This window comes from Cupressus sempervirens, chromosome 4 (assembly GCF_028749045.1).
Source record: "Cupressus sempervirens isolate cs-2001-9-10 chromosome 4, ASM2874904v1, whole genome shotgun sequence".
NCBI classification, from domain to species: Eukaryota; Viridiplantae; Streptophyta; class Pinopsida; order Cupressales; family Cupressaceae; genus Cupressus; species Cupressus sempervirens.
The window spans coordinates 659,687,348-659,703,397 of NC_143121.1; the positions used below are offsets into that span (position 1 = coordinate 659,687,348).

At 39.6% G+C, this 16,050-nt stretch overlaps 1 protein-coding gene across 5 annotated transcripts in view; it reads left to right on the forward strand.

Annotated features, from left to right (window-relative positions):
• The window catches only part of LOC149562978 (uncharacterized), a 174,222-nt gene that overhangs the window by 136,547 nt on the left and 21,625 nt on the right, over positions 1-16,050 (forward strand). For 3 of the 5 annotated variants that reach the window (XM_089826415.1, XM_089826414.1, XM_089826418.1), the window contains exons 7-8: positions 11,475-11,624; positions 11,995-12,105. In XM_089826415.1, the coding sequence (XP_089682541.1) occupies positions 11,475-11,624; positions 11,995-12,105 (261 nt within the window). The remainder of the gene's footprint in view (positions 1-11,474; positions 11,625-11,994; positions 12,106-16,050) is intronic. The other 2 variants (XM_089826417.1, XM_089826416.1) reach the window with 1 other exon arrangement.

Here is a 16,050-nt window from a genome sequence, read left to right on the forward strand (position 1 = left end):
TTAGAATACTAAAGTAAAAGGTAGCAAGCCAACCAGTTCTTTCTTTTCCTGATTTCAAAAAGTTTTTCAGGTTGAATGTGATGCCCATCATATGGCTATAGGTGAAATCTTAAGTCGGGAAGGAAAGCCAATCACTTTTTTTAGTGAAAAGCTTAATGAAGCTAAGAAGAAATATCCTTCTTATGATTTGGAAATGTATGCTCTTTTACAAGCTCCTAAAAAGTGGAGACATTACTTGCTCCCTAAAGAAATTGTGGTGTATACTGTATACAGATAACCATGCCCTAAGTTTTCTGAACCATCAAGACAAATTAAGCCATAGACATATGAAGTGGGTAGAAGCCCTACACGCCTATGTTGTCACTATAAAGCACAAGAAGGGAGTTGCCAACAAAGTGGCAGATGTTTAAGCAGAAGGGTCTTAACCATTTCAGAGGTTCAGTGAGAGAATGTGGGTATTGAATCCCTCCAAGACATGTATGCTGCAGGTGAAGACTTCAAATAAATTTACAAGGTATGCACTGAGTTTGGAGATGAGTACCATCTCTAGTATTCTCATTTTCTGATTCAGGAAGGACTTCTTTTCGAGGGAGGACAGTTGTGTGTTCCTAGATGCTTGATGTGAAGCAATATCATAAAGGAGAAACATAGTAGCTGCATGGGGGTCACTTTGGGCTGGATAAGACCGTTGAGTTGGTAAGAAGATGCTCGTTTTGGCTTAGGATGAAAGTAGATGTCAAAAAATTTGTTGATACTTGTGTGATTTGTCAAAAAACTAAAGGGAACACCACAGATGCAGGATTGTATCAACCACTCCCTATTCCATCAAGACCTTGGGAGATAAGATAATAATATTAATGTCCAACGAAAAACCATGAGGGTTTATGGGACTGAGCATACAAACAAAAGAGCCGGCCCAAGCAGCAACACCAAAATGGTGACGGAGAAAAAACAAACAAAACATTGGAGAGAAACAAGGTAAGGACTAAGGATCCTTCCTTACCACAAAGAAATCAGTAATAGAGAGACAAGGCTGCGAACGATCAAGAGCCTTAGAATGCCGCCGAGAACCACTGATTGAATGTCGCTACTTGAAAAGACTACTATACTGTCTGACCTATCTGGAATGAGGAGTATTGGATGGCCTTTTCAATCCCTGAGGAGGAGGCAAGGGAGAGAAAAAGGCGGTGATGCGTTGGTCAGAAATATGACCCTGAGGTATGAATGACTAGAGGGTATTCTCTCGAAGCAAGCTAGCCTCTTGAAGATAAAGTGCATGACACCGCTAGTCAGTATAGCTGAAGAAATCTAAAAGAGAAAAACAATATCTGAAAAGACAATAAAATCTCCCTTTAATCTCGTAGTAGATAGGGTATCGAAATAGAAAGTGGGTCTCAGTCTCAACTTTTGCCAAATTACACAGCCGACAAATCCGATCATCCCTATCCATATGGTGATCGGTCTGAACCCAAAGCTGATGAGAGCCAACTCTGAAGGAGCCCAAAGAAAACCATAGAACATGACTCCAGTGCCGATAAAGATAAGCAGGACGAACAACAAGACCATTCTGAACCTTGAGAAAATGCTTAGCATAAAAGGCCATTCTCAGACGCAACCCCCCTAGGGGATTACACCAAGGAGTAATAATCTACTGTCTATAGATAACCTGTTTGACAGACTCATTCAGCTCCTTACGTGAGGGGAGGAGATGAGCTGGAGCATCAAGCGAAAACTGGTATGGAGGAAGACGATCAATCTCAATCCCAATCAAACCCAACAGAGGTGGCCTGGGCGTACCAACAACGAGATCTAGTACAGGTGTTAGATCTCATAATCTCGAGAGAAGAACAATATGCCAGATAAGAGTATCTATGTTGCTCAGTCTCCAACTCCTCTGATGAAGGAACCAAATCAAGTAAAAAATGGCAGTGAGTTTGAAAGGATGAGCTCCAAACTCGGCCAAGATAATGCTATGGGGGGTGAGCTTGTGGCATCTAATGTACTTCTTAAAAGCAACATTTGAACACGTTCAATAGAGGCTCAATCTGAAGCAAGTAGAGAAGGTCTCCAAACAACCGAGCCATAGAGAACAGTCGGTTGAACCAAGGAGTCCAAGAGGGACAGCTTAGACGAAATATCCTGAAAATGATGTCTGAAGCACTGTCTCTCCAACAAGGCCAAGGAACCCATACCCTTACTGACTTTGGACTGAATAGCTGGTCTCAATCTGAAGTGGGGTCCCGAAAACTTCACACTGAGATAAATGTAGTATGAAGTCATCTCAATCTCTTGACCCTGAAAGAAGAAATGAAGATGAGAGGTCTTAAGACAGTTAAATACCATTACCCGAGTCTTAGATAGATTGAGGACGAGTTGTCGTTGGTCACAAAAAAAAGCCAGGCCATCAAGTAGTCTCTATAAATTGTCTGGAGAAGAGGCCAAGAGAACCACATCATCAACAAAAAGGAGAATGGAAATCAAAACCTAATGTAAATAGCACCCGTCACCTGGTTGCGAGGAGTTCAAAAGAAAATCCTCAAGCTCATTAATGTATAAATCAAATAGTGTAGGAGCCAGAGGGCAACCTTGCTTCACCCCAACGGTACTCTGAATCGAAACAAAAAAAACCCTCCGGAGTCCTGAGTCTACTAGTTACCTTCTCGTAAAGTCTCATAATGATAGTCTGCAACATGTCAGAGATCCGAATCTCATGAAGTCTTTGAAATGAGGTCATCCTGGGAACAGAATCTAAAGCCTTACAAAAATCCACAAAACAACAGTAAACCTTTTGAGAGCGATGCCTAGCCTCCTCAATAATAGCTTGTAGAGTAAAGATATGATCCATAGTCTGATAGTTTGCCCGAAAACCTACCTGTCCTTTGGCTCTACACCACCTCCTGTCAAGCTCACTAGATAACATGGTATTCAGAGCAGTGGCATAAAGTTTGGCAAACGTGTGCCCAATCATGATAGTCCTATAGTTGCCCGGGTCAGAAGCAGGCCCAAACTTATGAATAGGGTAAATCACATGGTGTGACCAAGACTCAGGAAATCCAGTACAAACCACTCTATTAAAGAGTGTAGGAAGGTAAGATCCAAGAACCAGAGCCCCAAGCTTGAAAAGTTTAGCCTGGAAACCATCTTCATCCACCGCTCTACTGCACCTCATAGATCTAATGGCCTCAATAATAATTTAGGTGAACAAATGACAGTGGGAAGGTGTAGTGGAATGAAGAGGTGGCTGCCTAGGAATATCATAAAGCAAAATGGTGTGGGAGGTCAAAGATGAAGGACGGGGGGAACACCGAGGGAAAAGGGTATGCCAGAAGATCTGGGGATTCTGAATAAGCATGTAGCAAAGGGATCTACACTGAGAAGAGGCAAAAGAAAATGGAGGTAAGAAAGGCGTAGGTGGGCGAAATCAGGAGAGTGAGTTTTGAAAGCAAAACAAATAGAGCGATGAAAAACTTTACAATCATCATCAAACCATTTATTCATAGGGCAAGTATTTCGATGTTTAGCACTGAACGAGGAAGGGGAACAGTGATGCAGGAGCATCTTGCAGGGGAAAATTATTATTAAAAAAAAAAAAAAAAAGTTGAAAAAAAAAAAATTGAAAAAAAAAAAAAAAAAAAAATTGTGGAGGAGAGAGAAAGTGACGAAAATTAGAGGAGAAATAATAAAAAAATAAAAAAAGGGAAAAAGGAGAAAAGAAAGGAAAAGGTGATTTCTATTTTCGAGGTGCATAGGTGGCATAAAATAGGAAAATAAGAAAAATAGTTGTCATTCCATTAATCGAGGTGTGTAGGTGGAAATTCTAGAAGGTTTTGGATAAATCATGTATTTAATATTTGTTGGGTGCTTAGTTGTATTTGGGTGAGAATTTAATATTTATTTAAAGATAGTTGTATTTACCTTTTATCCCACATTGGTTGTGTTTGTAATGTCTTGGGTTAGAAGTGCCTATTTAAGCAAGGCTTATTATCATTTGTAATCAAGCTCGAGAAGGAGGAGCTTGAGCAGTAGAAGCTCAAGGAGAAGCTTGAGGAGTAGAAGCTCGAGAAGAAGGTGAAAGCTCAAGGAGTAGCTTGAGAAGTGGAAGCTCAAGGAGTAGCTTGAGAAGGAAAAGCTTGAAGGTGTGGAGGCTTTAAGGTGTGAAAGAGAAGGAGAAAGTGAAGAGTGAGTTTTCCTGAGTCTGTGAACAGAGCGCCGAATGTGAGGCAGTTTACAGCAGGATTATGGTGGAGTTGTAAGTGTAGACAGAGCGCCGAATGAGGCAGTTTACACTTGGATCTTAGATTAGGTTTGTGAGAAGAGCTAGTGACTGCGGTTTAGAAACAAGGAGGTTGCTTGGTGGCTTACGAGCACAAGTTGAGATCTTAGAGGTTTCTACCAGAGTGTGGATCTGGGCTAGCTTGGGTTTGGATTGGATCTTGAGAGATCTTGTTGCATTCTTTGTCATGAGTTGGTAAGGGTGGTGTGGCCCTTTGTCAGTGGTATCGGAGCGTACCTTCGTCAGTGGTATCAGAGCAGGAGTTCCTGAGTGTACAAGCAGATCGTCGAAGAGTGAGGTAGTTTGTACCAGGACCTTGGTTGGGCAAAGTTTATCAGAGCTTGTGGATTGCAAATTCATTGTCCTAGACTTGTGATGTGGTTCCTAATTGTTCGTGCGAGGTGGCAGGTTGCGATCTGGCTTGCAAACAATTTGGTTGTCACAAGGAGCGTAGGAAGGATTTGTTGCAGAGGGTTTACGAAGATCTTGGAAGATGGCTCCAAGATGATTGGACCCTAAGATGATTGCGAAAATCCATGATATAGTGGAGAGGAATTTTTCTAAGATGTTTGCTCGGTTGGATGCTAAAGCTAAGAAGGTCAAGGTGGAAGAGGATGGTTTTGGCTGATCAGTTTGTGGAGCCTGATGCAGAACCTGCAGAGCAACTAGAGGTTGTTGCTGAAGATATTCCTAATGTTATTGATGTTGGGATCGAGGTTGGTTTTCATGATCAATTGGTTGAATCTGACATGGAGATTATGGAGCACTTGGAGGTGGATGATCCAGTTGTTGGAGGTGAGTTATGTATTGTAGAGCATCTTGTTGTGAGCAATGTGGTTGTTGGTATTGAGAGTTTGGCATGTATTGATGGAGATCTACATGTTGGTGCTGATATGGAGTTTGTTGTTGCTAATGCGGGGTTTGTTGCTGCTGGTGTGGATTCACTAGTTGTTGATGTGAATGGGAGTTTGCTAATGAAGCATTATGTTCAGTTTGTTCCTGGGAATGAGTATGTTGATTGGATGGTTGAGATTCTAGTGTTTGATAGAGTAATGCAGATGTGGAGGATTTGCATGGTGGTTTTGTTGTCCCTATTGAGGTGGAAGCCTTTGGTGAAGATGAAGATGGTGGTAGATATTTCTTTTGGCATCAAAGTGTGGGACACACTTTTCTATTTACCGGGAGAGTCTGATGCAGGAGCATCTTGCAGGGGAAAATTATTATTAAAAAAAAAAAAAAAAAAAGTTGAAAAAAAAAAATTGAAAAAAAAAAAAAAAAAATTGTGGAGGAGAGAGAAAGTGACGAAAATTAGAGGAGAAATAATAAAAAAATAAAAAAAGGGAAAAATGAGAAAAGAAAGGAAAAGGTGATTTCTATTTTCGAGGTGCATAGGTGGCATAAAATAGGAAAATAAGAAAAATAGTTGTCATTCCATTAATCGAGGTTTGTAGGTGGAAATTCTAGAAGGTTTTGGATAAATCATGTATTTAATATTTGTTGGGTGCTTAGTTGTATTTGGGTGGGAATTTAATATTTATTTAAAGATAGTTGTATTTACCTTTTATCCCACATTGGTTGTGTTTGTAATGTCTTGGGTTAGAAGTGCCTATTTAAGCAAGGCTTATTATCATTTGTAATCAAGCTCGAGAAGGAGGAGCTTGAGGAGTAGAAGCTCAAGGAGAAGCTTGAGGAGTAGAAGCTCGAGAAGAAGGTGAAAGCTCAAGGAGTAGCTTGAGAAGTGGAAGCTCAAGGAGTAGCTTGAGAAGGAAAAGCTTGAAGGTGTGGAGGCTTTAAGGTGTGAAAGAGAAGGAGAAAGTGAAGAGTGAGTTTTCCTGAGTCTGTGAACAGAGCGCCGAATGTGAGGCAGTTTACAGCAGGATTATGGTGGAGTTGTAAGTGTAGACAGAGCGCCGAATGAGGCAGTTTACACTTGGATCTTAGATTAGGTTTGTGAGAAGAGCTAGTGACTGCGGTTTAGAAACAAGGAGGTTGCTTGGTGGCTTGCGAGCACAAGTTGAGATCTTAGAGGTTTCTACCAGAGTGTGGATCTGGGCTAGCTTGGGTTTGGATTGGATCTTGAGAGATCTTGTTGCATTCTTTGTCATGAGTTGGTAAGGGTGGTGTGGCCCTTTGTCAGTGGTATCAGAGCATACCTTCATTAAACAGCGAGGGATAGAAAGAAGAGTAGACGTCCCCATATAGCAGAGGCAAGTAAATCAAACATATCAGAGGCCACATGCGATTGACTGAAACTAGCTGGTGTTAAATATCTCCTAAGATGGTAAGAAAAAAGCTCACCATCACCCTCAGGGTAGTGGAAACGAATAAGGGTATAGGTTGTGACAGTCGAAAAGTGGGAAGATAGGAGAGGAGGGGACGAGCGGGGTAAAGCGCAGGTATTAAAGTTAAAAAGAGCATGGTCAGCAAAGAGGAGACGAGAAATGGTGAAGTTGCGAATGGAGGGAATCAAGGAAGAAGAGGTGATCACATAGTCCACAACACTCGCACCCCCACAATGAGGCCAGCAGGTAAAGAGGTTGGAACCTAGGAAGAAGGATAAGCCATTTAGAATCAACAAACTAGAAGACACACAGAGTTGGAGGAGGTGGCGGCCATAATAGGAGAGTGGCCCAAGAACATCATCCGAAGTGCACTGAAGCCCCATACTAATTGGATCTATCTCAAAAGTGCAGATCAAATCAAAACCTCGATCATGTAGTCGAGTTTGAAGGTTCTTAGTTCGTGCATTGAAGTCTCCAAGAATAATGATATCACCCAAAGCAGCAAACTGTGAGATGGTCTCTTGAAAGTCACAAAAAGGGTTCCATCCTCAGCATCATGAATGGGATAAGGGGAAGAGGTCGGTGAAAAATAACAGACCGCAAGAAAGATGTCCCTCTGTCAGTGATTCCAGTGACCAATACAGACCCACAGGAATCTAGCCAAGTCATCAGAGTGTACAGCTGATGCGAACTTGAAATAATCATCTCTAATCAAGCAAGCAACACCCTCAGACCCACAGACCCCACTAGAAGTACGAACCTCATCTCTGCAAGCTGATACCCACTGGTAACCAAGATATCTTGGAAGGGGGCGTGTGGGACTCTCACGAGTCTCCATGACGACCATAATATTTGCGGACCCCACCGCATCATGAAAGAGACCAGGTAATGACCACAACTCTAAGATTCGTAATGATTGCCCATTTTCCAGCCCGTCTAGCATTTGTCACAATTCCCCTAGCATGTTTCAGCTCTGTAACCTATGCCTTCATCAAGATAAATTTTAGAGGGGAGAGAAAACAACTTTCTCTTTGCTCTAAGGGCACAAAGCCTATTTGAAAAAGAGAAGAATCTGATGAAAAGGGTGTCTCTTGTACCAAACCAACATCTATCCAAGGTAATATTGGAGATACCAAGTTGATCAGAGAGAAAGGAATGTCCAACAACAGCAGGGTCGGAAGTGGGTGTAAGACCACGAACACACAAGTTGAGCTCACATGCACGCCTCACCCACTCATCATCATTCTTACCTTGGACAATTTTATCTATACTTAGCTTAGGGGTAGCAATATTTGTATTAGTGCAAAGAGAAGCCCATGATTTCACCTTCTGTTCAGTTTCTGCAATCAGAGAAGATTGTATTGTTGCCATTTCGGTCTGTTGTACTTTGATTTTCTCTAGCCCATCCAGTTGTTCAATAACAACCTCTAAGTTGGATTTTAACCCTACTGTTTCAGAGATGAAAGTATTCGAAAAATGTTGGATATTCAAGGTGTTCGATTCTGTGGACTGTTTAAGTTTGCAATTTCTTTTGTCAATTCATCAACCCGTTCTCTCAACAAGGTGTTATCATTCTCCAACTTGAAAACATGGTCGCATAATCGTTGATATGTGAGGGTTTGATCTTGGGAAGAGTTATCTCCTATCGTCATTGTAACCACCAGTAAAAACCAAAGTTTGGAGTCGTAAAAACCCTGAGCTGGACAAAGAAACAGTCAGCAGATAAATCAGCAAAAATCCGAGCCAAGTATTGTATAAGATCAAACCACTGAACCCAAACAGTGAAGCAAATCCGATGTGAGGCAGTGGGGGACAAAAACATCCCAACGACGCCTAGAATGAATCAGAATGGGAGAGAGAAAACTTGCTGAGAAACACTAAAAGCACCCTGCAGTCCGAATACAGATGATAGGCACGCAACAGACTGGGTGGAAACAATGTCGAGCTCTTGGAAGAAATGTGTTTGAACATGAGAAAAGTCGGAGTCTGTAAAGAGGAAAAAATTGGGATGGAGTGCGAACATAATGAGGGCCAAAAGAAATACGTTGTAGAAAATGATGAGGCAGACGGAGGGCACACTGGATGACTGAACGCTTAGAGAGGGAGCCATGCGAAGAGCACACCACGAAAAGCAGATGCGTGGGAGTAGAATTGGTCACGACAATCGGAGCGATCGATGTGGGAGAGAGCTTGGGAGATCATAGTAGATGAATAAGAGGAAGATTCTAGAGAGAGAAGGTGTGGATTTTTGGGAGAGTGTTAGCATGGATTTTGTATTGGGTTTTTTCTAGGACTTAGAAGGGTTGATAGCATCTTCATTGTTGCGGACAAGTTCAGCAAGATGGCTCATCTCTGGCCATGCAAAACTGTTGAAGATGTAGGATCAGTCGGATATTATTCTGATTGACATAATCTCACATGCACACACACACACATATAATTACATCTGCTTAGTTATATATGATTATATTAGTTGCTCATCTTGTCTTGTTATCATAATCAAATCAGAATCGTTCAGAGCTTGCATTTGTATTGTTTTAATAATCACTGATTATTTCTGCATATAACTCAGTCCCCTTGTCTTATTATAACTCATGGGTTAGTCCTCCGTTGGGTCCCATCTCGTTCTTCCTCCTCCCAACGCTTGTTCCTACTCATTTTCCTCCCTTCGTCTCGTCTATTCGATAGATGCTTGCGCAAGCAAATGGGGAAGGTGATGCATCGGTCTATTTGCCATAGGGCTCATGTTTAAGGAGTCCCACATAGTGTCTTCAGCAACTTCTGTGCATTTGGCATCATTTCATACAAATGTTTCGATAGGTGCCTGAGATGAAATGTGAAAGTTCTCCATTAGAGCATGTTTGCCTTCAAAATGCTCTGTCACTCCTTGTTCATTGGTTGTGATATTTTCATGAACAGGTATTCCCATCTATCCATCGTATTCCATTCCCTTCATTGCTTCTGGATTCAATCAGCAACGGCTCCAAATGTCTACTGTGAACCAGTAAACTAGTTTAGTGCATACTAGGAAAGTAATGAAACATAACACAGAAATAACATAACACAATGTTTCCAGAAACCTTACTGCTCATTCATTAATATTCATTCCAGTACATCATATGACAATGCTCTCAAGAGTTTTGATGATATCTATTCCCATTTAGGAGAATGTACATATAGTATCTGAAGGGTCATGACTCAACCATTGCGTTCTAACTTCCTTCGGTAACAGACACTACTTAACACATAATCAATTATTAACTATTTCCAAGAGACTTTACAAATATTACCATCAACAGTCCACTTGTCCTTTGCATATATTGCAGAAATCGGCTATCATCTAATAGCACTGCCAAAGGACACAATTGAGGTGTCCTGGACAAGGCGTCAACAACAATGTTTTCTTCACTTGGCTAACATATATATATATGTATGTATGTGTGTGTGTGGTGTTCAGAAAGTTAAAATAATTGCCAAACTATTTCAAGACAATAATCAGGGGTATATATCACTGTGGCATCAGAGCACAGTTCCCACCAGCTTGTTGGGTTGAGTAATGCAACCACAATATACTGATCATTACAACTTTAGAAGAAACAAATCAAATCCTAACTTACCAATCCAACCAGCAGAAGCTACAGATCCATTCACATATAGTAAAAAATGCAAGGGTGACTGGGTGGCAGTAGTGGTAGTTCATTAGAAAAAACATCAAACTTGTCAGATTCATAGCAGAATGTGGTGGAAAGAAACAAAGGGATAGCTGGTTGACTAAGTACTATCTCAAGAGCTGAAAAAAGTTTGATGCAATGTTGGACATGATGTCCCAAATGCTAGCCAAATTCAACTAGAATATACCACAGATCATTCAAACTAATGTACACGGCAGTACCATGCATAGTGAGGAGACAAACTCTACAAATTAACAGTCTAACACTGAGAGACCCAGGCCCATACCACACAATTTTCCAAACAGAGATCAGGTGTAGGTTGTTCATGAGACTCAACTTCCATTGGTTGATAAGGTTAGACATGTCTATGCCGAGTATGATATTATCCACTCATGAATATTTGGACAAGAAGAAGGAAATGGGAGACAAACTCTACAAATTAACAGTCTAACACTGAGAGACCCAGGCCCATACCACACAATTTTCCAAACAGAGATCAGGTGTAGGTTGTTCATGAGACTCAACTTCCATTGGTTGATAAGGTTAGACATGTCTATGCCGAGTATGATATTATCCACTCATGAATATTTGGACAAGAAGAAGGAAATGGGAGAATGTAGAGTTGCAGAGAGATTACCAGCAGTGCAGAGGAATTTATAAAAGATGCTGAGAAAAGATAATTTATTTCACTTCATAGGTTCTTTAATTTGGGTCCTTTATCTTACTTATTTTGTTGTTTCTTTTAAAGTCATTAAATAATGTTTTTAAGTTACATCCGAAGGTTATGTTTTTTTAAATACATTTTGAATAAAATGTTAAAAACACTTATTTAAATACTGCATTGTCCTTATAATAGTATTGAAATTGTCCATTTGAAAATAAAGTGATTGAATTTAACTTAGAAAAATATATTGGTTCTTTTAGTTTTTAAGAGGGCACATGACAAACAAATTTTATTTTATAGTGCAGATGTCTTACTGCTTGTTATCTAGAAGATCATAGATTGAATTAGTGTAGATATTGTCTATTTACTGAATGCATTTGTACAGCCTCCAGAATATCATTCTTGTTCTTGAGCCGGGTATTTTACAGAATATTTGTATTTAAAGGAGCAAATCGCTATAAGCCAATACAGTTGGGTGTATTTTACTATTGCTTACATTTTGAATTGTCCTTTTCTGGCACAAATTAAGTTTTTGGTGATTTCAATCTATCCTCTTAATGTTTCTGGGAATTCATTTCCTTCAGGGCTATAAGGTGACTAAGCAGGGAACATCAATGATCAGAACCTCATGGAAGGCTGTGATACCAGAAAATCGTTTACCTCCCTATCTCTCTGACAATGATCAAGGACTAGGAATTCAAATTGCCCAACTTGGTTTGGAAGCTTCAGCTGCGGTATTTATTTTTCTTCACGAAAATAGCATATAATATAGATTTCAAGTTGTCACTATTGTACACATGTTATTTTTAGAAAAAATATGGCCAAGAATGTAGATGCGGGCATTGCCCAATTTTTATTGAAACCAAAATATTCAGATCATCCTGTATTCTGTTTGGGAATAAATACATGGTTACATTTCTTCTTGTTGAATTATGATGTGGCAATATTTGTGCAAAAATACTTATTCATTGCCAGGATTTGAAAATCCGTTCACTTTGATCTATCAATTGACAGTAACCAGTAAAAGACATTGTAGAGACCGATTATTCTAACATTTAGGGTGATTTTTAATTAGTATATTTGGTATGGCATCTTTGTTACTAGGGGGCTGCACGATGTGAAAATTCCACAGCAAGGAATGTAGAGATTGAATCAATTGCAGGGACCGAAAATAGCGCAGCTCAGGATCTACAACAACAATTTTTTAAAAGAGAGGTGCTCTTCCCTGATATACAAGTCTTTCTCTTGATTTGTTGTTTTGTTAGTAACGTTGCATTTTTGGTTCATCCACCTTGAAAACAATATACCTAATAACAATTGGACACAACGAACTATGTCCTATTTATCTACTTTGGATATATGCTATAATAGTGATTAGAGCTGCATACTTATGCTTTTTCACATTCACCCTATTATCAATATGTCTATCTTTTGAACTGCATTTGTGTCTCCAATGCCTCGCTTCAACACCATCTTGTCCTTGGAAAGATATGCATTATTTATGTTATATTCAAGAAATGTTGGTTATCATCTGAATTTTTATTAATGGATACAAGTGCAATATGGAATGATCCATACTAGCACAAGAAAGTTATAGAAATTCTCATCAACTCATTACAACTAAGATAAAATATATATATAGAATTTCACATGCAAACATAAAAAATTGGAAGATTTGTGATGTTCTGTTGGCCCCATGTGCCTGATGGCCAGCTACCCATTGGTCTCATGTGCCTAACATCCAGCTACCCGCTGGTCCTGTGTGCCTGACGACCAGTTACCCACTGGTCCTGTGTGCCTGATGACCAATTACCCATTGGTCTTGTGTGCCTGATGGGTAGGTACTGGTTGGTCCTGTGTGCCTGATAGCCAGTTACCCTTTGGTCCCGTGTGCCTGATGGTCAGTTACTTGTTGGTCGTACAGTATAGCTGAATGGAGTGAACAATGATGTATGGACTGTTTGGGGTGGGTCGTACAGTAGCTTGGAATGAGGTACAGACGATGGTGTTGATTGGCCGTACGGTCTGGTGATGTTGCAGTACGGACAGAGATGTCTGTATAGTATGGTAATGTTGTAGCACAGGCAGAGATGGCTGTACGAAATGAAGGATGTATGGTGGTGTTGGGACGTATGGTATGAAGGCCGTACGGTGGTGGTAAGGAAAGGCCGTGTGGTTAGGTGTATAAGCTGTATGGTTGTGCTGGGAGATGTACGGAGGGAGTCTATGCAGGGATGAGGTGGAGTACGGAAAGAGAGAGAGTCGTCGTCTATACAGTAGGAGGGAGGAAGCTGGCGGATGGTGGACGGATGGGAAATGCTCAATCATGTAACATAAACTTATAAATCCGAATTTATTAGATAACACCAAACAAGAATGGAGATTGAACACACATAGCCTTCAATTAATATTTGCCACAAGATAGTGCTCCAATTTGCTAGATCCGAGCGAAGTATTACATGCAACGGAATAGGGTGAGGGTTGAATCCCACCGAAACCGAACAAGCCAAGTAGGGAAGATCTTTCACTTCCGAAATGACAACTAACAGAGAATCCCAACGAGAATTTGCAGTACAAAAGAAATAATCCAAGTCGCATACCTACGACTACCTACAAGCCGTGCTTAAATACCCGTCAAAGAAAACCTTTCCGAGGGTGTACAAAGATAGCCAATGGCAACACTTAGCAACGGAAACTAAAATAAAAATAGGTCCGAGATATATTAAATCAATCGGAACCATAAATACAAATATTAACTTGGGCCCCATATTAATTAATTAAAGTAACTAATTAAACGTTTTTTTATTATATTATTTAAATTTTGGGATCAGTTAATTAATTAATTAAATTAAATTATTACATTAAAAATTGGAGACATTACAAGAGTTAATATCCAATGTGTCAATTTGAAAATTTTAAGAATATGAAATAGCTTTGGGAACTCCAAAAAAATTTTGCCTCATGAAAAAGCTAAAAGGCATCCAAATGTGAACTCATAGATGAGTGGCATGTGTGATGACAGACTCCTATTTTTTGGTTTTTTCAAATAAAAATGCTGATGGATAAAGGACCTTAGACCAAGGAAATATTGTTTGGAAGATGCCACCTTCAATATCCAATTTGAAAATTTGAAAATTTCAAGAATATGAAATAGCTTTGGGAACTCTACCAGACAAACTTTGCCTCATGAAGAAGTTAAAAGGCATCCAAATGTGAACTCATAGATGAGTGGCATGCGTGAAGACATACTTGTGTCTTGACTTTAAAAAAAAATATGCTAATGGATAAAGGAGCTTAGAACAGGGAAATATTGTTCGGAAGATGCCACTTGGTAGATGGTGTTGACTAAAACAAAGATGGACAATTAAAATGATATGAATTTCAAAAATAAAATTTAAGCATTTGTTGTTCCACCCATAGCACAACCTTCATTGTTCAAAGTATGTTTCCACAGTTTTGTTAACATTTTAATTTTTCTCTTTTCAAAATAACTCAAACAAAAGCAATATAAACAAATTATAAGGAAAATCTCTAGTAGATCTAAAGCTATCGTAGGCACTTAATCATAAACAAAATATATAGTTATAAATACCATACAACTAAGTCACAATGATCATCAAGTTTCATGAAAATTAAAATATAGAAAACTTCAAAAAATCTCATGAGCAGCCTAATATTCATTCGAGTAAGCACTTATGTTTTCTTCTTTTCCTTAATGTTTTTTGTGCACTTCAATTATTTTTTTGTTTGCACTAAATTTTTATAGTGTTTTTATAACACATTACCGCTGGTGCCTCTGTGCTTTCTCATCTCTAATCGAATGTTGAAAGTGAAATTGACTAAATTAGGGCTTAGGGTAAGGTCCCATGGGGACCATCGTGATAATTTTCCATTGGGACCATCGGGATCTATTTCCATGGAGTAGAAGGTTCTATAGAACAAAATAAATTATGCCACTAGATTATTTGGAATCTTTTCATGAAAAATTGTAACCTCTCCTAAAAGGACTGCATATTTCAGCAAGTGAAATTTGGGTAGGGCGAAAAATCATCCCATCAGCTTAAATTATTTTTCTACCACTTGTCAATTAGCTAATCTTTTAGATTCCCATGAAAATAAAATCGAAGGAAAATGATGTTCATTCATTAATTTTTGAATTTTTCCTCATTTCAAAACTTCATCCAAATTTTAGTAATGCCAAGCATGAACATGAACTCCAACCTTGTTATCACCTATACAATATTCTTGAGGTTGATAAGAGGATGGGGTTTGAATTATGTTTTAAGAGACATACTCTGCCCCTCCTGTTATTAAAGAATAAATTTAAAGGACTAATTTATTAAATGCTTTTTGCCTCGTTTTGGCATTTAATTAAACAATGTGCAACCCATGCAATGTCATCATGTCAAAAAATGGCCTCCATCTGTTGTGCCGAAACTTGCTTGGGTCCCTCATTGGCCATCCCACAGACAACCTTCTTCCCATCGACAACAAAAGTGAAGTCAATCCGTTTGAAACTCTATGTGTATTTATCAAGTGTCTCCATCCACTGTATGCCCAGAATAACCTCCATATCATCTAGGTCCACTATAAAGGAATCCTCCATCACAGTGTGGTTAACCATGCTGATACTTAGTTGGGGAACAAGGTGCGTATAGGGAAAAAGTGTTCCTCCGCCAACCTTGGGTTGGAATCTGCATGCATCTCAGTAGGTAGACCTCTTCTTTTCACCAAAGATGAGTTTATGAAGTTTAGAGTGGCTTTGCTATTGAGCATCACAATGACCCTCTGTCCTTGAAGCGTTCCCTGTACACGAAATACCGTACATATCAAGATCCAGGCTAACGCAATGGTTCCCCCACGCTGAACCAATGTGGCAATCCTCTCTGTATAGTTCAGATTAACCATTTTGGAGTCTTGGAGGTGACCGTCCTCTGTGGATAGATTCTCTTGTTCATCCTCATCATCAAACACGACTTCAGTGTAGCGTATTTTCCCTTTACCAAGACATCTATGCCTAGGTTCCCACGACTCCTTACAATTGAAACATAATTTCTTTGTCCCTTGAAAATACTGGCTATTTGGAGTGGGAGTAACCTTGAGAGGACGATGTTGATGATGGTGTCATGCTTCGCGTCTTTTTAATAGCCTCCGAAAGGG